Genomic DNA, 20,715 nt, shown 5'->3' on the forward strand with positions numbered 1-20,715 from the left:
GAAAGAGCATATAAATAAATAGATTTATTTCATACAGTTTCACTACTGTAATTTTACATCTCATTATGTATGGAAGACATGTTATAGAGGCAAGTCCGTTGTATTTTATTTTGTCAGTCCTTATATCTGATGCCAGATATGGGCAGAATTGCAGATTGACTGGCCCTACCAATCAATATTTGAATCATAGCCCATTTTTCTAATTAAAATTAAATAACAAATGTTATGAAAAATCTATAATTTTAAAATACTGTGGTATGAAGCAGGTGTCGGCAAACTGCAGTCCACAGACCAAATCCATCCCACCACTTGTTTTTATAAATTAATGTTATTGGAATATAGCCATACTCATTTGTTTACTTATTATCTATGGCTTTTATCACACTATGATGACAGAGTTAAATAAATGGGACAGACTATGAAACCTAAAACATTTATTACCTAGCCCTTTACAGAAGAGTTTCCCAACCCTGTTATAAAGAGTATCCACTCTACATATGTATCATTAATGACTTTAAGTTGCATGGTTTCCTGTTCTTATATACCATGAAGCCCATGATTTAACATCTCTTAACATTTCCAGGGGACTCTACTTTTTCACAGCATTTTATTTTCAGACAAACAGTGGTTGAGTATTTGACAAATGAGAGGCAAACAGAAATATATGGCTCATTCTCTATAAGCAAAGAGATCAATATTATCAACAAACTCACTTAACTTTTATAATTTTCTCCGGAAACTTTGAGTGACTCACTACTATCTCTGAGACACAATCTAAACTTATCAGCTCTTTGTTTAGCACTTAAAACAGCCAGGCCCCAACCTACCTTTCTAGTTTGGGCTTTCAGTGGCTGTTAACACTAAAGTATGGCCAAACTGATCTCTTCTTCTCCTTCTCCTCCTTCTCCTCCTCCTCCTCCTCCTCCTCCTCCTCCTCCTCCTTCTTCTTCTTCTTCATCATCATCATCTCAACAATAATTCCTACTATTAGTCCTTGGGGCCTTATTATATAGCTGTTACCCTGTATTACATACATTATTTTATTTAATTATAACAGCTTTGTAAAGAAGTTTCATTTTATCAATAAGAAAGTGAAGGCACAGAGAGGTTAAATAACTTGCTCAAGGTCATGTAGCTAATTAGTGGAGAGCAAGAAATATACCCTAGGTGTGTATAACTCCAAAGCCCATGCCACACTATACTGCTAGGTACTTTAAATGAAATCTCATTGAATCCTCACAACTGTGTGAGATAAGTTTTCATTTTTCATGTTTTATATATAAAGAGAATGGTGGCGCCTGGATTTCTATCAAGATCTGCACTTCATCCCCATGCTAGGCTTATTTTTGCAACCATCTTCTATTTTTCCAACAGTTTTTTTGTTTGTATGTTTGTTTTTACTCATGTCATTATCTTTCTCTGAAATGCCTTCTCTACCGCTCTAACCAAGTGAAAAAATTAGGCATACTTGAAGGCCCATTTTAAATTCTGAATTCTGAACCCAAAGGTTTCCCTAAGTACTTCAGTTGGAAATGAGGAATTTAGTGCTCACTGTCTATGTTATTTATACTGCACTCACCATATGTTGTCTTGTGTTATGTCTATGTGTTTGTGTTTCCCCTTTCCAACTAGATTTATAAGCTGCTAGTATTCAAAAGCCAGAACTAATTTATTCGTCTTCGTATTTCCCAAGCACTGTTAGAAAATAGAGGATTACTAACATAATATAATAAAAAAATCATAAAAAAAAGAAAAGAAAAGAAAATAGAGGATTGCCCCTTATTCAACCATGCCAGTTGTACTTCATATTCAATAGATACTGCTTGAAGGACTTAACGAGTTAATCTAATGGTGTATTACACACACACACACCGAGCTGATGACTAGTAAATGGAATTTATAGCTTATATAATCACTAAGGATCCTTCAAATGTTAAAATCTATATCACAATAATTCTGTAAAAGAGTTAAGTGAATAAACTCCTTAATAAAAAGCTTCACAAAACTAGTCAGTTGTGTTTCTCTATTTTGTCTTGTTGAATCTTAATCATAAGAGATTTTATGATATGTTTTTGTTCCATAGTACAATTTGTCAGGAAAAAAAAAAAGAGCATACAGTAATAAGAAAAACAGGCCTAGAAAGAAGAGAGGGAAGAACTATATAAACAGTAACCACAGACTGGAAAAAAGAAACCTAAAAGGTGATTTAACATAATTATAATTTCCTTCTGACTGAGCAATTCTGGTTATTTCCTGCCTAAAGTTCAGAGAGGTTGAGAGCTCATTGCCTTTCATCCAAGAATGCCCATCCTAAAGAATCAGCCCCAAATAAAGGAACACAGAACAGATGGGTGTTACTCATATTATGAATAGTACAGCCTTTTAATTCATACCTGGTCCAGTGACCCACAGACAACAAAAGCAGAAGCCTAGCCTTAGTCCTTGAGACTGAAAAATCAGAATACACACGGCCATTTAGAGAAAAGGATGAACCCATGTTTTCAATTAGTCATGGTGATTGTTACCATTGAGCACTACTCTATGCCAGCACTTACTTGGTGCTAGGGACTTTCTATTCATTATCTCTAATCCTTAAGCTAAATCTACGCTGTCTGGCAATGAAGGGCATTGTCTGCTGAGAATGACTGCTAATGACACAATTACATATCAAAGCATTTTGTTCTTGTTTTACAGATTCAAGATGGCAGCTGGCATAAGGCAAAATTCCTTTTTCACACCCAGGACCCTAATCAGCTTCCAGTAATTGAAATACAAAAACTTCCTCATCTCAAAACCGAAAGGAAGTACTACATTGAAAGCAGTTCTGTGTGCTTTCTCTAAGGTTTCTGAATTAGTTCAGAGTTTGTGCTGTTGGCCAGGTAATTGCTGCAGAGGGAAAAATATAGACAGAAAGATACTATCATTGTGAAATGCATGGAATAAAGCATTGGCTAAATCTTAAAGAATCTCAGGAAGAAAAGATTTCCTCCTAAGAAGGAGAAAAGGCATTTTTAAAGGACTATAATTGATAAAGTATTTAATTCTTTAAAAAATTATATTGATCTGAGCTTTCTTAGAGAATTCCCTAGAACTGAAAATTTATAAACATGGAATTCTTCAGATATCCTATATTTTTTGACTGAGAGCAAAGTACCCATTAGACAGCTGGAGATGCAGAGCGCTAGGGAGCAATACTGGCTAATGCTTCCATATGTGCGATGCTTCTGTCTAAAAATTACAAGCCACGGTCTCACATGTCTTATTTTCCCAAACACTAAGCTGTATTCAGGTCCCCAATGGGCATATACATCTTAGCCGGTGGTACACTACCTCTTACGTGTTGCCTTTTTGTGTTGCTCGGTGCTCTTTCTAAAACAAGGTGCTTGTGGCTTTCGTAGACTATTTTATTTCTTTTTTCGTCTTTGTCATTCTTTAAGAGTGTATGTACTGGTTACATCAAGATATGTTTTGGTCGTTAGTACTTATTTTAATTTGTTTGGTTACATACTTAATAACAAGTAAAACATTATTTATGTGAAGTCCTTGTTCTACTTAAAAATTCTCTTTGTGGATATGGAATCAAAGCTAGCACGCTGTAACCTGTGCTTATGCACAAGAGAATTGGGAGGTTTCTTTTGTTTTTATTTTTTAAATTGTTGTAAAAAATATTACAGGCCAGCTACATCCAGTAGTAGGTTTGGGTTAGACTTTGGGGTTGTGATATACTATTTTTAAAAATCCATGATCATCTGGAATGATACTATGTATATAAATATTTTGTAAAGTTTTAATTCAGCAAATCTTCTGAAATTGCTGCTGTTTTAAATTATAAAAACCATTATTTCTGCTTCATAGGAATTACACGTTTTGTAGTATTCATTGATATTATTTCACTATTCTCAAATTTACTGTGTTGGGACCTAAAAGAATTCAACTTACCAGTCTTTAAAGCAACATTCAGGAAAAAAAAAATCTTTAGCCATTTAAAATAGGCTCAGCCCATCCACCAGACTTTCCCTGTCAAAGAAATGTTAGTTCAGTATTAAAAAAAATATTATACCTTTTGGTATATAGAAAAGCTTGTACATCCATTATAAACATATTTTTAGCCACAGCAAACCACACTTACCTATCTATAATAAAAATATGCTTTAAATCTTTTTTGGTGGTATTCATTTTTCTTCTTTTGTTACCATATCCTTTTATTATGTATGATAGCCCTTTGCCGACAGTCCTTCTGTACTCTGTACATTTACATTATTACAAAGTATCTGTTACATACCTATAAGAAGATTATAGAGTCTATTTCCTACTTGTACAAAATGAGGTCAGGGCACAGAATAAACTCTCGCACATATGGTCAAATGACTTTCAACAAAGGTGGCAAGACCATTCAGTGGGAAAAGGACAGTTTTTTCAACAAATGGTGCTGGGAAAACTGGATATCTACATGCAAAAGAATGAAGTTGGACCCTTATCTGGTATCATATACAAAACTTAACTCAAAATGGATCAAAGTGCTAAATATAAGAGCTAAAACTATAAAACTCTTGGAAGAAAACATAGGGGAAAGTCTTCATGACATTGGATTTAGCAATGATTTCTTGGAGATGACCCTAAAAGCATGTTCAAAAAAAGAAAAAGATAAATTGGACTACATCAAAATTAAGAACTTCTGAACATCAAAGGACACTATCAAAAGAGTGAAAAGACATCCCACAGAATGGGAGAAAAAATTGCAAGTCATATATCTGATAAGGAATTAATCCCCAGGATGTATTTTTCTAAGACTCCTACAACTTGGCAGCTCTTCCTGCCCACAGGTCCTGTCCTCGTGCTTTAATAAAATCACCATTTTGCACCAAAATTTAAATAATTAATTAAATTAAACTTCTACAACTCAAAATAAAAAGCAATCTAATTTAAAAATGGGCAAAGGACTTAACAGACATTTCTCCAAAGAAGACATACAAATGGCCAACAAATGAAAAGATGCTCAACATCTCTAGTTATTAGGAAAATGCAAATCAAAGCCATATAGATACCACTTGACACTCACTACGATGACTATTATCCAAAAGAAAACAAAAACAAAAAACAAAAAGAGGAAAATAACAAGCATTGGTGAGGATGTGGATGAAGTGGAAATTTTGTATGTTCCTGGTGGGAATGTAAAATGGTGCAGCCATTGTGGAAAATAGTTTGGCAGTTTTTCAAAAGTTAAACATAGAATTACCATATGACCAGTTGAGTATATACCTAAAAGAATTGAAAGAAGGTACTCAAACAGATATTTGTACACAAGTGTTCATAGAGATATTATTCAGAATAACCAAAAGATGGAAACAACCCAAATGTTCATCCACAGATCAATTGATAAACAAAATGCAGTATGTACATACAATGAAATATGATTTGGTCTTAAAAAGGAATGAAATTCTGATATATGCTACGACACTGATTACCTTGAAAACATTATGCTATGTGAAATAAGCCAGATGAAAAAGGGCTAATTGTCTGAAGTACCACTTACCTGAAGTACCAAGAATAGACAAATTCAAAGACAGGAAATACAACAGAGGTTATCAGAGGCTGGGTGAGGTGGGAATGAGGAATTATCTTTTTAATGAGTACAGAGTTTCTGCTTGGGATGATGACAACGTTCTGGAGATGGATAGTAATAATGGTTGCACAACATGTGAATGTACTCAATGCAACTGAATTGACACAATGATCTAAACGATCAATGTTATGTTGTACATTTTACCATATTTTTTAAAATAAGGTGATGGCAAAAATGTCTGATTTCCTGCTTGAGGACCATAGAATTGTTTTTTAAAAGGAGCAGAGGTTGATTCTAACTGAAAGAAACTGGAGTTTCTGTCTATGTGCCATACCTTTTGTTTCCCTCCACCAAAAAATATTTTATTTCAGAGACACAAGTAGTTTTCCTAGATATCATTTAAGAAATATATATAAAATAGAAATACATTACTTTATGTTTTTTTTGTTTTTGAAATACTAACTTTAAAGCACATTTTAATCAATGTAATCATAGGCAATATAGTATGTGTAGTGGTTAAGACTACTCTGGGGATTAGCTGTGTGACTTTGGGTATATTATTTTTCATTGCCTCAGTTTCTTCACTGCAAAATGAGAATAAAAGTAAAAATCTATAAGAGTTAGGGTTCTTAGAGAAATAGAACCAGTAGGAGATATAGATAGATATAAGTAGAAATACAGAATTTACATGTAATATACATATAATATTATTATATATGCATAATATATAAAAATATTTTTTATTTTATGTTTTTATATGAGATTTGGCTTTGATGAACATTATGATGAATTGGCTTACACAATTATGGAAGCTGAGAATTTCCACAATCTGCCGCCTATAAACTAGAGCCCCAGGAAGGCCAGTGATGTTATTCAGTTAAGTCCAAAGGCCTGAGAACCAAGGGAGCCAATGGATTAAAATCCAGTCTGGTGGCTGGCGAAGATGAGAGGTCCCAACACAAGCATGCAGACAAAGCAAAAAGGGGCACATTCTTCCTTACTCTGCCTTTTGTTTGATTCAGGCCGTCAGTGGATTGGATGTTGCCCATCCACTTTGTGGGAGAAGGACAATTTACTGAGTCCACTGGTTCAAAGACTTATCCAGAAACACTGTCACAGAAACACCCGGAAATTATTTTTAACATGGGCACCTGTGGCTAGTCAAACTGACACATAAAATTAACTATAACATTATCTCACTTGGTGGTTGAATGGATTCAATAAATTGCCATGGGAAAGTATAAAACTGCCTAGCACAAAGCCAGTAATCACTCTGTAAGCATTAGCTGCTGCTCTTGTTGAGGCAACAACAACATCATTGAAGATTTAATAGATAAAGCCCCATGCTAGTTTTCACCAAGGAGGTGGTGGTGAATCCCTTAATAAAATCATTCATCTGTTTTACAGCCATGCCATCCCCATAATTTGTTTTATAACAATAGATTTATATATTTTAGAACATAGATTAACATAGATTATTTCTAGAAATAAGGTACAACTGTAACAGTATATAATTATATAATGCAACTCCCTTTTCTCCCCATTTTTGTATATTAATGTACGAATTACAGTGGTCATTATAAGTAAATATCACCAATCTTTTTATGATATAAAACCAGAGCAGAAGGAATATTGGATTTAGATGCATAAAAGTTGAATTCAGTTCCAACCCTCTCACTCATCAGTTTGGGGTACTTGGTTAAATCACTAAGTGTCTGTTTCCTTATCTATACTGGGCAATTTTTTTTTTGTCCGCTTCTAATTATATGAGGTAGGTGTGTTAAAAATCTCCAACTGTGATTATGGATATTCCTGTTTCTACTTTTACATTTCATATTTTTGCTTGATACTTGTAAGTAGTCGCATCCAAATTTACCACAGCTTTATTCAGAGGTGTCCTGGTAAATGTTTAATAACTAGCCCTCCAGGGTGAAAAGAGAAACAATCCCTACTTGTCGTGTTAGCCAGTTTTCATGGTGTAAATGCTTGGACCATGCCAATTTTGTGTTGTAACTTGTTAGTGTCAACATGGTACATCTTTGTTCATCCCCTTATTTTTCATCTTTCTGCATCATTCTGGTTAGGCATATTTGTTATACTCAGCATATGCTTGTAGATTTGTTTATTTTTAATCTACTTTGACAATTTTAGACTCTTAGAGTAATTACTGTTAAATATGCATTTAAACCTGATATTTTACTATTATTTTGTATATGCCTCATCTCTGTTTCTTTTTCTTCCTTTAGATTAGTAAAATATTTTTTTATTCTATTTTCCCTCTTTTAGCTTGTTAAACATTATTTTTATTTTCTTTTAGTGGCTACTTTAAAGACAGTAATAAATATCCTTGACTTTGTAGAAGCCACAGAAATTAGTACTTTTCTACTTTTCAGACAACTCAAGAATATTATAAAATGTTAACTCCACTTATCTCTCTCTCTGACATTTTGGAATGTTATTGTCAGGTATTTTAATTCTGCACATATTTAGAATCCTACGGAATATTGTTATTTTCTAATATTTTAAACTGATAATATTTATTTGGCTTTATCCACCTATTTATACTTTCCTGTACTTTTCTTTCCTTCCTTCCATCCTTCATATTTTAGGTGAACTTGAAAGAAGCAAGAGAAGATGACATATGCTTTATGTAAAGGCAGAGTTACCATTGAAGCTAATAGATTTAAGCTTTAGGGCCCTGAAATGGCCTTCAAATTGTCTTCACCTGGGCATTTATGTTCATAGAGTTTGCAAAAACATAGCAATTTTTAGTTATTTTCCATAAAGAGGACCCTAAATTGTATGAGCCTCGGGCTTCACAAAACCTAGATCTATCCCTTCTTTTTACCTGGAATGAAATACAAATGTCATTCTTTCTGTAAGAAACAAGTTTTTGTTTATTTGATGACTACAATAAACAAAAACAGGGAATGTTGCTCGTGGCACAGAAATGACCTGAGCAGTAGAAACATGGTGTTCAGCAGCAGGCACTGTGACAGACCTCATTTTCTGACCAATAGTTAAGTTTGGTCCTCCGATATGAGAATAGCAACTTTTACAGTTTCAGAAACAAGTGTAAGCTAACCCTTCAATGTAATGTGCTCTGCCCTATTCAAGCACAACTTTTCTACCATGACCTACATAGTAATTGGCTGTGAAGGTATGACTAAGTCATTATCACCATAGCCCGGGTACACAATTATGCAATTTGTGTGCTTTGGATTCAGCGTCCTGGTATAATCCAAAGCTAATTTAGAAAAATGGCACCTTTATAGAGAAGAGCAACTAGTGGGGAATCCAAGCTATCATCTTAGCTGTACCTAGGAGTGGAATTTCAGTACTGCACAGAAGTGCAAAGTAATCCCAGTAACAATTCATTAAAAATAATTTGACTTGACAAGGTACCTAGTTTAGGATAAATTTAGAGTTGAAATTCAAGAAAACTTCTCATTTCTTGAAGCAGACACTGGAAATCCAGTTTCAGGAAAAAGACATTTCTTCATGAAGGGATAAAGATCTCTCTCAACTATTAGAATATAAAAACTTTATTTGAACTTTCTTGATATTACATTCAATTTTTCTCACTTGAATGTTTCAATTTGTAAAAGAGGTTAAACCATTTAACTACCAAAACAATTGCCCAGACACTATATAAAACATGCAGTTAAAATAATTTTTAATTATTCCCAAATATTTCGTACATAATCCAGTATACCATAGAAAAACACTATATATTTTTCCAAGTCCTCCTACAATGAAAAAATAAAAAAACTTTGAACAAGACTTATTAACTAGATACTAATGAGTTTTTGTTTTAATAGTTGGAAGTGAGAAATTAAAACAATCAGACTTTATTTAGTTTGATTTTATAACCAATATTATTGCTGCCTTCAGGGTTCAGGTGTTAAAAGAGAATAAATATTTTGGAATATTTTTCAGAAATTTTTTTCTAAAATCTTTGTAGAAATCTATTTCATGTACTTCCCTGCTGCAAATAGTTAGGACTTCTGTATTAGGTCCTGGATTCCTCTAATAGTAATGACCTAAATTGTTGGATCCGTCTAAAGACTCATCAATTATGTTTGAACCTCCTGAATCATGATTTGTTTGTTTGATCCAAATAATACTTTTGCCAATAATAGATTCAGCCAATTCTTTGGAAACAAGTGACTTGTGTTGTAATAATAGGCCCATCCAAATCACAGTATGTCATGCTCCCCTGCTAAAGAATAATCATACCCAGAACAAATCTGCGGTTTCTTCTCTGTGTCCCAACCTCAGAACCCAAGCCGAGGAAATGAAACTGACTCCTGATCACCTCTAGGATAAAGAAATCCAAGTTTTTCTGCAAGGCCTATAAGGCCTTGGTGACTGGGCCTCTGATCACCTGTCAACCTGCTCACCTTCTTTTCTCGTCAGCGTCAGTGGACTCCAGCCATACCTAACTTATCTCATGTTCTCTGAACACACTATATGTTTTCATTTCTTTGCCTGGCAAGTTCTCCTGCCTTGTCCTCCTGGTCAACTCCTACTCTTTCTTCAAGTTAGCTCCTTGGAAAACCTTTCCTAACTTTTCCCACAAAGGAAAGCATGCTGCTTCCTCTTTGGATCACATTCTGTCTTCTCACTTGCTTCAGTGGGCTGTTACTGCTCTTCACATGCCTGTCTCCCTTCACTACAATGTGACCTTCCTGAAAGCAAAGTGTAGATTTTAATGCTTATAATCACGTAGAATGGCACAGTGTGTGATGCAAGTAGGAGCTCCAGTCCTCCACGTCTTCATGTTTTGTAGCATATTGTCAAGTAGAGACTGTGCTCTGAATTGGCAATTCAAATTGAGCAAAAAAGGCAATGAGCTGTGTGCTCAATGAGCTTTCTATCTAGGAGAGAAACTGATGGTTAATCAATGATAGCATTCATGAATATATCATTACAACTTGAAACCAGTGCTCTGAAAGAAACACCCACATACACACGAACTCTGACCTAGGCTGGATCAGAGGGAGGAGGAGTGCCTAAAGAATGCTTCCCTAGGAAAGTAGGGCCTACTTCCATCTGAAGGATGAGTAATGAGACATGAGGCTGAAGAGAAGATATGAGGGATCTTTGCAAGGCCATGATAAGGATTTGCTTCTTTATCCTAAGAGCAGCAATTAGACATTGAAGGGTTTTAAGGAGATGGCTGACATCATCAGACTTGTGATTTGCAAAGATGCTCAGGCTACAATTTGAAGAATGAAGAGACAAATATTTATTGACTGAATTAACAAATGAAGTACCACACCTAACTGATTCTTGAATATTTCTATTATCTAAATCTCAGCTAATTGGAGTTTGAATTCTAATAATCTCTTCTAGTGAAGCACTGCCCAATAGAAATATATAAGCCACATATGTAATTTAAGATTTTCTAGTAGCTACATTAAAAAAAACAGATGAAATTAATTTTAATAATGTATAACCTAATATATCTAAAATATTTTCATTTCAACATGTGATCAATATAAAAATGTTATTAATGAGATATTTTACACTCTTTTTTTATGTGCTGAATCTTTGATAGCTAGTGTACATTTTATATTTACAGCACATCTCAATTTGGATAACCACATTCCAAGTGCTCAGTAGCTATTGTGGCTACCATCTTGGACTCTGTAATTGTAATGCCTTCGCCCAGTGATTTGCAAACCTGCTTATACACCGTAAGTACACACAGAGACACTTGTTAAAAGATTTTCCAGTAGCTCTCTCTATTTTGATTAAGTACCTCTACAGAAAGATCCAGAAATCTCATCAAGCACACCAGGTGATGCTGATACAACAGTCCATGGACAAGTACATGGGAATTGCTGCATTGCCTCAAAGTTGCAAATGTAATGAAATCTGTGTGGATATAATAAAACAGCTTGCATCCTGGAAAAATTTGAGCAATATCATGGGAAGCCCAGTAGGAAGGATGTTTAGGACACCTCTGAAATCATTTCAGAAAGTTACTATCATCCTTATTTTTGAAGAGCAATATGGAGAATCCAGTTCCTGAAGAAGATAGACAATTAATAACACTGTTATTTCTTGGAGTCCCCAAGTCTAATCCTAAAGATGTCATATAAATGAGAGGGTGCTAATGGAGCTCGGAGCCTCTTCAGAAAAAACTGAGAAGCCTGTAGAAGATGAAAGGCAGTTGGGGCCCATTGTGGTGGGGAAAGGAAGGCTTAGAGTCATACATGGACACTGATGGAGGCAAGGGGTAAAATGGAGGGATAGTATCTCTGGTTCTGCCCTTGTCTACCCGCATTACCCTGGGTGGATCACAGCCCACCCTAACTCAAGGGCCAACAGCAGGGCTAGCCCGACACCTGCCCATGGAGGTGGAATAACATCAGGGAAGCTGATAACTATACATACAGGTTGGCTGGCAACAGTTCTCTTCCTTCTACTCTGGGGTCTGGGTGATACCACAGAATATAGTAGTTCTTGAAAGGGATGGAAAATGCATATGGGGCATGTTCTCCTCATGAAAGGCCCAAGTGGTTCTAGTGGAGCCCCGACTATAACATCAGAATCTTTCTACCTTAAGATTCATCCACTCTCTTCCTTACCAGCCACCTCAGAAAAAAAAAAAAAATCAGAAGAATCACAATCCAAGTTTCAGGCTTTGATCCTCCCTTTCAAGTATGAATTACAGCTGAAGTTGCTGATATTCCCAGGTGAATATGAGATCACAGGGGAAAATATTATAGCATCTGAAGAATGTAATTCCATAAAAGAACTTTCTTAGAAAACTGGACAATTTGTACTAGTGGAGCAAAATTGATGGGTTTTTTAAGAAGTGAGAAACGTTAAATGAGTAAAAGAAATATCTCCAAAGCGATAAGGGAGAATATTAGCAATACGAAGCAAAAAGAAGCTGGAGAAACTGGTTATGAAAAATACAGTGATTGAAATGAACTTAGTGGATGGGTTGACTAAGATTGGATACCATCAAATAACAAATGAGCAAAGTAGAAATTAGTTAGAGAACTCCTCTAAAAGGCATAAAGAACCCTGATAACCAAACCTGATGACATTACAAGAAAAGAGAGCTACAGACAAACATACTTCATAAACATATATGAAATCTCTAAACAAAATATTAGCTAATCGAATCCAGCTATATATAATATATATATAATAAAAAATGAATTTAGTAAGGTTGCAAGATACAAAATCGATATAAAAAAATCAATTGCATCATTATAGGCTAGTGATGGAAGATCCAAAAATGAAATTAAATAATTCCTTTCAAAATCACATCAGAAAGAATAAAATACTGGGGTGTCTGGCTAGCTCAGGCAATAGAGCATGGGGCTCTTGATCTTGGGGTCATGAGTTCAAGCCCAACATTGGGGTAGAGCTTACGTAATAAAAAGAATAAAATACTGAGGAATACATTAAGCAAAAGACATGCAAAATCTTGTACACTGAAAACTATACAGCATTGTTAAGTGAAATTAAAGACAATCTAAATTAATGAGTGACATTCCATTTTCATGGATTGTAAGACATACTATTGTTAAGATGCTAATTCTCTTCCACTGATCTATAGATTCCACTCTATCCCTGTCAAAATCCCAGCAAGCTCTTAATGTAGAAATAGATAAACTAATCCTAAAATTTATATAGACATGCAAAAGACCTAGAATAGCCAACACAATTTTTAAAAAATTTCTTGAGTATAGTTGACACACAATATTACATTAGATTCAGGTGTACAACATAGTGATTCAACATCTCTATCTGTTCTGCTATGATGACCAACACAATTTTGAAAAAGGACCAATGGAGGAGGACTAATCACCCAGTTTGAAAACTTACTATAAAATTACAGTCGTCAAGAAAATGGTGCAAAGATAAACATATAAATCAATAGAACAGAAAGTCCAGAAATAAACCCTCATATTTGTGATCACTTCATTTTTTACAAAATATCAAGGCAATTCAAGGGAGAAGGATGGTCTTTTCAACAAACGTGCTTGGATAAGAAGAGATCCATATGCGAAAAATAAATCATTAATTTGCACTATAAAAAAACTCAACTGGATCATAGATCTAAATGTAAGAACTAAAACTATAAAACTTCTAGAAAATATAGGAGAAAATCTTTGGGACATTGGGCTAATCAAAAATTTATTAGTGTGACAAAAAAGCAGAATTCATTAAAAAAATTCATTAACTGAACTTCACTGAAATATAAAACTTTTGCTCTTTAAAAAGCATGATTAGGAAAATTAAAAACAAGCCACATAGTGGGAGAATATATTTGAAAACCATACATGGACTTGGTATTAATTATCTATTGCTGTGTAGCAACTGCTCTGAAACTTAGAAGTTTAATACAGTAAATATTTATTATGTCACACCATTTTTGAATATGAGAAATCTGAGTACAACTGTTGGACAGAGCTGCAGCCCTGCCAAGACTTGACTAGGACTAGAGACTCTGCTCCCAAGCTCACTCACATGGCTGTTGACAGGCCTCAGTTCCTTGCTGTTCGTTGCCCAGTGTATTAGTTTGTTAGGGCTGCTATAAGAAAATAGGTCAAATGTGTGGCTTAAATAACAGAAACTTACTTTCTAACAGATCTGCAGGCCAGAAGTCCAAAATCAAGTGTTGACAGGTTTGGTTTCTTCTGAGGCCTCTCTCTTTGGCTTGCAGATGACCTCCTTCTTGCTGTGTCTCCACGTGGTCTTTTCTCTGTGTGCACACATCCCTGATCTCTATTTGTGTCCAATTATCCCCTTCTAGAAGTACACCAGTCAGACTGAATTAGGGTCCACCTGAATGGCCTCATTTTAACTTAATCACATTTTAAAGGCCCTATCTCCAAATACAGCCACATTTGAGGTACTAGGGATTAGGGTTTCAACATGTGGATTCTGGAGGGACACAGTTCAGCCTTATAATACAGAGTTCAGCTTCCTACTACATGAGCCTTCCTGGTAGAGCAACTCAGGAACATGGCAGCTTGCTTCCCTCATAGTAAGTGATCTGGGGGAGAGAGAGTAAGAGAACAATTGCCTGAAACAGAAACCACAGCCATTTTTCAAACCTAATCTCAGGAGTAACACAGTATACTTCTACTGTGCACTATCAGTAACTCAGGCCAATCCTGGATAATTTGGGAAAGTTTCATACATTGGCATGAATAGCAGGAGGTGGAGATCATTAAGGAACATCCTGATGGCTACCTACAGAAGATTTTTACCTATAATATATCAAAAACTACTATAATTTGATAATAAAAAACAGATAATTAAAAGTAGGCAAAAGATTTTAATATATCACTAATCCAGATAGATAACTGGCCAGTAAACACATGAAAAAATGCTCAACATCATTAGTCATTAAAGAAATGAAAATTAAATTCGTAGTGAGATACCACTATCTATCCATAATCAAAAAGACTGACAATAAATACCAACTATTGGCAAGAATGTAGAAAAATTGGAACCCTCATACATTGCCAGTGCAAATGTAAAATGGTATAGCTACTTTGGAAAACAATTTGGCCATTTCTTAAAAATTAAATATACACTTACCGTATGGTCCAGGAATTCCACTCCTAGGTATCTACTCAAGATAAATGAGAATATATATATATATATATATATATATATATATACACACAAAGACTTATATGGGGATGTGGAAGCAGAATTTTTCATGATACCAAACCTAGAAACAATCCAAATGCCCATCAACTGATGAATGAGCAAAATGTGATATATCCATACAATGGAATATTATTCAGCAATAAAAAAGAATAAACTACTGAGACATACTACAACATGGATGAACCTCAAAAACTTTATGCTAAATGAAAGAGGCCAGACTCAAAAGACCACATATTGTATTATTTCATATGTAACTTCCAGGAAGGGCAAGTCTATAGGAATGGAAAGTGGGTCAATGGTTGGCTGGGCTGGGGATGGGAACAGGATTGACTGCAAACTGGAACAAGGGTATTGGGCGGGGGTGGTAGAAATGTTCTAAAACTGGATTTTGGTGATGGTTGCACAACTATAAAATTTCAAGTTTAAATTTTTGAATTGTATGTTTATCATAGGTGTATTTTATTTTATGTGAATTACACCTCAATGAAGCTATTAAAAAGATGCATACAATAAAACAATTCTACGTATTTCACAAAGACATATATATATAAGGAGCCATATTAAATGTATAAGCGTGAGGGGGAAGGTAATGATAGTGGAGATGTACAAACAGCAAAAATATTGAGAGGGTTGTTGCACATGAGAAGAATGTGCCAAGAACTGGGAAATGTGATTTTCTCAACTTTGTCCTTCATGATCCGAAAAAGAAAACAATTAAGCAAGCTATCATCAGCAGGACTCTCAAAATTACTGGTAGAATAAGGAAAATAAAACTTATATTTGTAGAATGCTTTACTGTTTACAAAGCTCTTTTACATACATTTTCTCATTTAATTCTCAAAATAGTTCTGTGAAATACATATAACTGTCTCCATTTTACAGATAGATTCACTGAGACTCAGAGTGGTCACCTAGCTACTGGCAAAGGAGATTTAGACTCAGTGCTTTTCCCTATTTCCCTTACTTGGCTGATCCAATCAGATTCTTTCCCCCAGACATTTGGAATTAGACAATAATGAGTCTCCATGATTATATAAGCACTGAGGATATCTAAACCTCGGAGTTGTGGAATGGCAGTATTTTCTAACAAGGTACATGGGGAATAGAGACAACTTGCCTACAAAGAAAGTAGAGTGAAGCCAATTCAATGACAAGAGACCATGTGGCTACAGAGGAACACATTCACTCTGTGGTAGCCACGGAGATGTGCCACCCAGATCTTCTTCAAAGAAGGACTTGCTACCTAGCCACAAAGAGCAGTCCAGCTGTCAGCTCCAGCTGCAGAGAGCCCTCTTGCCCAAGATCATGCCCTTTCTGGGGCAGCCTGTATCAGATGACCCAGGGGGGCCAGATATAAAATATGAGGCGTTCTGCCTGAAGTGAGACACTCTAAAGACAAATGCTTTCTCTGAGGTACCTGTCGGGTTGGCCAAGGCTTGTCAGACCTGTATCACAATTTAAATGCTTTCTCTGGCCAATCCTGCTTCTTCTCCTTTCTCTTCACAGGTATTGATCCCTAACAACTCTTATCAGCATCTGTTTCTGAATAGCCCAACCTGCAACACATTACAACACACACGCATACACAATAAAATTCAAACTTCCAGGCCTTCTGGTTCCTGGCTCCTGCTTCTTGTGTGGACACAGCTGAAATTCTGCTTCCTGGCCTTTATCTTAAACTAACTCAAGTGCAAACAAAGGGCTTTGTCCAGAATGTTAATTTTCTGTGTCAGTGCTGCCACTAAATAGCCATTTAATCTTGAGCAAATCATTTTATTTCTCTGGGTCTTTGTTTTCTTACCTGCCTATTGAAGGGTCAGGAAAGGCCCTTCATTCTATAGTCAAGCAGACAGTTGACTACACAAAGTGTCTGCTGAGCCGCTGAAATGATTTAGCCATCCCTAGGATGCACCTTTTCATGGCATTTCAGTCGCAGCTAAGATGCTTTCCTAGAAGCACTCTTAGGTTTCTGGCTGTTAAAATGAACTCAACTATGATTTTGGCAAAGGGCCAGTTCCTAAAGTGGTTAGCAGAGCTGCAAGGTGATGCGTGGTGCAGAGGCAGGAGACAGAAATGATAGGCACAATCCTATAATGACAGAGCTGGGCTTGTCCCACTGCTCCACTGAGGTGGAAAGGGGGGAGGGGAGGAGTTTGAGGAACTGGATAAGAATTCAGTTAACAGCTCCACTTAACTTCTGCCTCCCTTTCTTTGTCCTTGTCCTGTCTCCATACTTGCATACAATGCCGTGCTCTATACTCCAACAACCCAAAGTTCCCTCCTTCAGGACCACTCAAGCCTTCATTTGCCTTCAAAACTACCATTCAACAATACCACTAAAACCTCCAGTATCACCCCTACAGTCCCACAGTGTGGATTGTTTAACTTAGGTAAATGATTAGCTGTGATGCCATCAAGGAGCCTTACCGGTTTAACGATTTTTCCTCCAGTGACTGTTAAAAAAACACACGGATTACAAGAACAAATGTAGGGAAATGACAAAAGTTTTAAAATCTTACAGAGTCATTATGCTTCTGGTGTCTGATCTGTAGTTCCAGAACTTTTCCCTTTCTTAAATGGAAATCCAGACGGTTTTATTCTCTTGAGGATCAACACTCCCTCTTGTTGCGCCCATCTCACAAATCTTGCCTTTAGCAAAAACCACATGGATTCTTTCTATCATTTAGCCCCTTTCCCCAGTGTAAGTATGTCATCTGGCCTGAAAATCCGATCAGGCTTTCTTTGACTCCATGGGCAGGTAACACCTCTAAGTACCTCCAAAAGAAGCTTCTTTCTCACAACCGGTAAGAAGATTGAACTAAACTCTCCCAATTTATTTCGGTGCTCCTTCCAGCACTACTTAATCCGTGGTGCCCCAACCAGGTTTCGAAATTTTCTTCCTCCCTTGCCTGCCCACCCATTCAAAATTCCCATTCCTTGACCAACTTGCAAATGAGTGGTAACAGTTTAATGCCATGCATTGAGGAGTTAATACAAAGCAGCCTAAAGCAGAGAAACCATTTCTTTGAAGTCTCCTTTTCGCAGCAAGAAAAATATATGTCCTATGAAGTCTCCTTACACAGTGAGAAAAATACCTCGCAGACACGATGTGAAGATCAGGTGAAAGTGCCTAATGCCCAGTGTGTAATAATAATAATTTTTAAAAGTAACTGAAATAGATAAAAGATTGGTTTTCGTTTTTTGCATTTTTGTGTGTATTTTTTGGATCTTCTATTTCTGGGGATCGAACTTTTGGCCCAGTCTTTAGGGATACACACACACACTTTCTTAAAGAGAGAATCCTGTAGGATGCTGGGAATGGGAAACTGGCTCCTGTGGGCTGTTACTGACGGAACTGAAAGAATAAAAGTTCCCTCTTTCCTATCTGAAACCTCTCAGGATTGATTCCCTGTAACAATAGCCACCATATATGAGCTTATTTCAGTAACTACTGGCTTATTTCCATGCACGATTCCATTTAATCTTCACAATAACACTTAACACCACTGTCTCTAGTGCATAGGTGAAGAATGAAGCTTGCCGAGGCGTAGCATCAAGTGTTTCTTCCATTTTCATACAAGATTAATCGTTAATACTGACCAAGGTGGGTCTTAACCATTCCAAAACTGTCTGGGATTTGCTTCTCTTTGCTCCGCTCCGCAGCTCCACTCTTTACCGAGAAGTGCCCCGCACAGATGGGGGGCGGGGAAGGCCGGCAGAGGTTGCCTCCCCCGGGGAAGGGTTTGGCGAAGCCCCGCCCCGGAAGTGGGCTCACAGGGGCGTGGCTTCACGCCGATTCTTTCAGAGTCTCGGGGCCGGACTGCCGCAGCGCCGTAAAGGGCTCTAGGAGTCGTGAAGTGGCGAGGCGCGGAAGTGTTGCTTTACGACGATTTGAAGGAAAGGTGCAGGCCGGCGTTTGCTACTTGCGACTCTCGGCACCACACGTGGGCGAGTGTAGGTGTTCCGTCCCAGAATTCGTTCCTTTTGGCGTGGACAAGCCACACTGAAGGACAGAGTGGCAGCGGAGGCCAGGGGTCGTGAGCTGATGGATTTTGCTGTTGATAATGAAGGGACATTGGGAGGAGGTCTGCAGAGTGGAGCTGAGGGGGCGCGGCTGAGGCTCGACTCCGGTAGGGAGAGAGTCGGGGGCACAGCAGGGACGGACGCTGGCAGCGTAGAAGTGGGGAATGGACTGGCAGGAATGGAGAAGACAGATGATAGAGAAGGAAGTGGACAAAAGGCAGATGAGATGCGAGTGGACATAACGGTTGTGAAACAAGAAGTTATGGACTGGTCGGAAATGGAAGACGGGATGCTGGATGGCCGGTGGGTAAAGCAGGAGGTGGAGGATGGGCCTGAGGTGAAAGAGGAGAAACCAGGCACTTTGGAGGTGAAGCAGGAGATGGAAAGTAGTTTTATGGTAAAAGAAGAGAAAGTGGATGAAGCAGAGGTAAAAGAAGAGAAAGTGAATGTGAAGGAAGAGGTAATGGACTGGCTAGATGTGAAGGAAGAGAAGAAGGATAACTTGGAGGTAAAAGAGGAGGTGTTTGTTGCTCAGAACATAAAAAAGGAGGAAATGATGGATGAAGTTTGTGTTAAAGAAGAGAAGTATTTCCCAAAGGAAGAAGTGATGGATGGTGATACAAAGGTGAAAGAAGAGCCTCAGATAAATCCCCCAGTGGGTTTCAAACGGAAACTGGCCATGTCAAGGTAGGACAGGGAGAAATTCATTGAGGGAATAAAGCTGTGGAGTCCTCTGTTGTCTGGATTGAAGGAAATCTAGCAGCCGGGTGTGGAATAATGAAGAATAAGTGCAAACTTGGGTCCCTGGAACCTGCGTGTTTGTGGTGGAGGGAGGGGGTAATTGGGAGGGCAGGATTTTGTCAAAGGACAACAAATTCAGTAAAAATGTGTCAGGCTGTTAGTGGCCAGTGGACAATGGCCAAGTACGGAAGTGATAATTCTGGGGACCAGAAAACCCTTGACCAGATTCTGGTTTGACTTAATATGCTCTTGACTCAGTATTCTTTTAAAGAGGATAGACATAAGGAAAAGTCTAATAAAATTAACAGTGACTACATGGATTAAGTTAAAATTAGACAAAAATGCACTTGAAGTCACCCATTCTCTATGGATAGTGTGAACCTTTATTGCTTTATATTTAATTTCTTTATAGTGTATGATCATGTGACAGCATAGGAAATAAAAGAGTGGTCAGATTCTTGGGACTCTTACTGTCTAGAACACAGTGGGCCAAATAGAAATGACTGTAGTTTGGTTGTCAGTATCCCAAGATCCTAGAAGAGCAATTGGAGATAGATGATGGGTAATAGCATTTCTGGATTATTTTAATGCTCATTTTAGGTTGGGTGTGGAGATGAGGAGAAAAGATGCAGCTGTTACTCTGTAAATTTGACTTGGTCTTATATTCTTTTTGTGGTATATGTGCGTTTAAGGTAAGTAAATTCATGGATTGATTGGACTTCTGGTTATATGCA

At 37.0% G+C, this 20,715-nt stretch overlaps 2 protein-coding genes across 2 annotated transcripts in view; both read left to right on the plus strand.

Annotated features, from left to right (window-relative positions):
• COL24A1 (collagen type XXIV alpha 1 chain) overlaps window positions 1–2,915 on the plus strand; it is a 341,448-nt gene extending 338,533 nt beyond the window's left edge. Inside the window, exon 59 of the mRNA XM_008690817.1 lies at window positions 2,695–2,915. Coding sequence (XP_008689039.1) covers window positions 2,695–2,841 — 147 coding nt within the window. The 3' untranslated portion in view covers window positions 2,842–2,915. The remainder of the gene's footprint in view (window positions 1–2,694) is intronic.
• Window positions 2,916–19,067: 16,152 nt separating this feature from the next.
• The window catches only part of ZNHIT6 (zinc finger HIT-type containing 6), a 53,822-nt gene continuing 52,174 nt past the window's right edge, over window positions 19,068–20,715 (plus strand). Inside the window, exon 1 of the mRNA XM_008690643.2 lies at window positions 19,068–19,927. Coding sequence (XP_008688865.1) covers window positions 19,263–19,927 — 665 coding nt within the window. The 5' untranslated portion in view covers window positions 19,068–19,262. The remainder of the gene's footprint in view (window positions 19,928–20,715) is intronic.

The sequence above is a fragment of the Ursus maritimus genome, unplaced genomic scaffold, assembly GCF_017311325.1.
Source record: "Ursus maritimus isolate PB19 unplaced genomic scaffold, ASM1731132v1 scaffold_12, whole genome shotgun sequence".
NCBI lineage: Eukaryota > Metazoa > Chordata > Mammalia > Carnivora > Ursidae > Ursus > Ursus maritimus.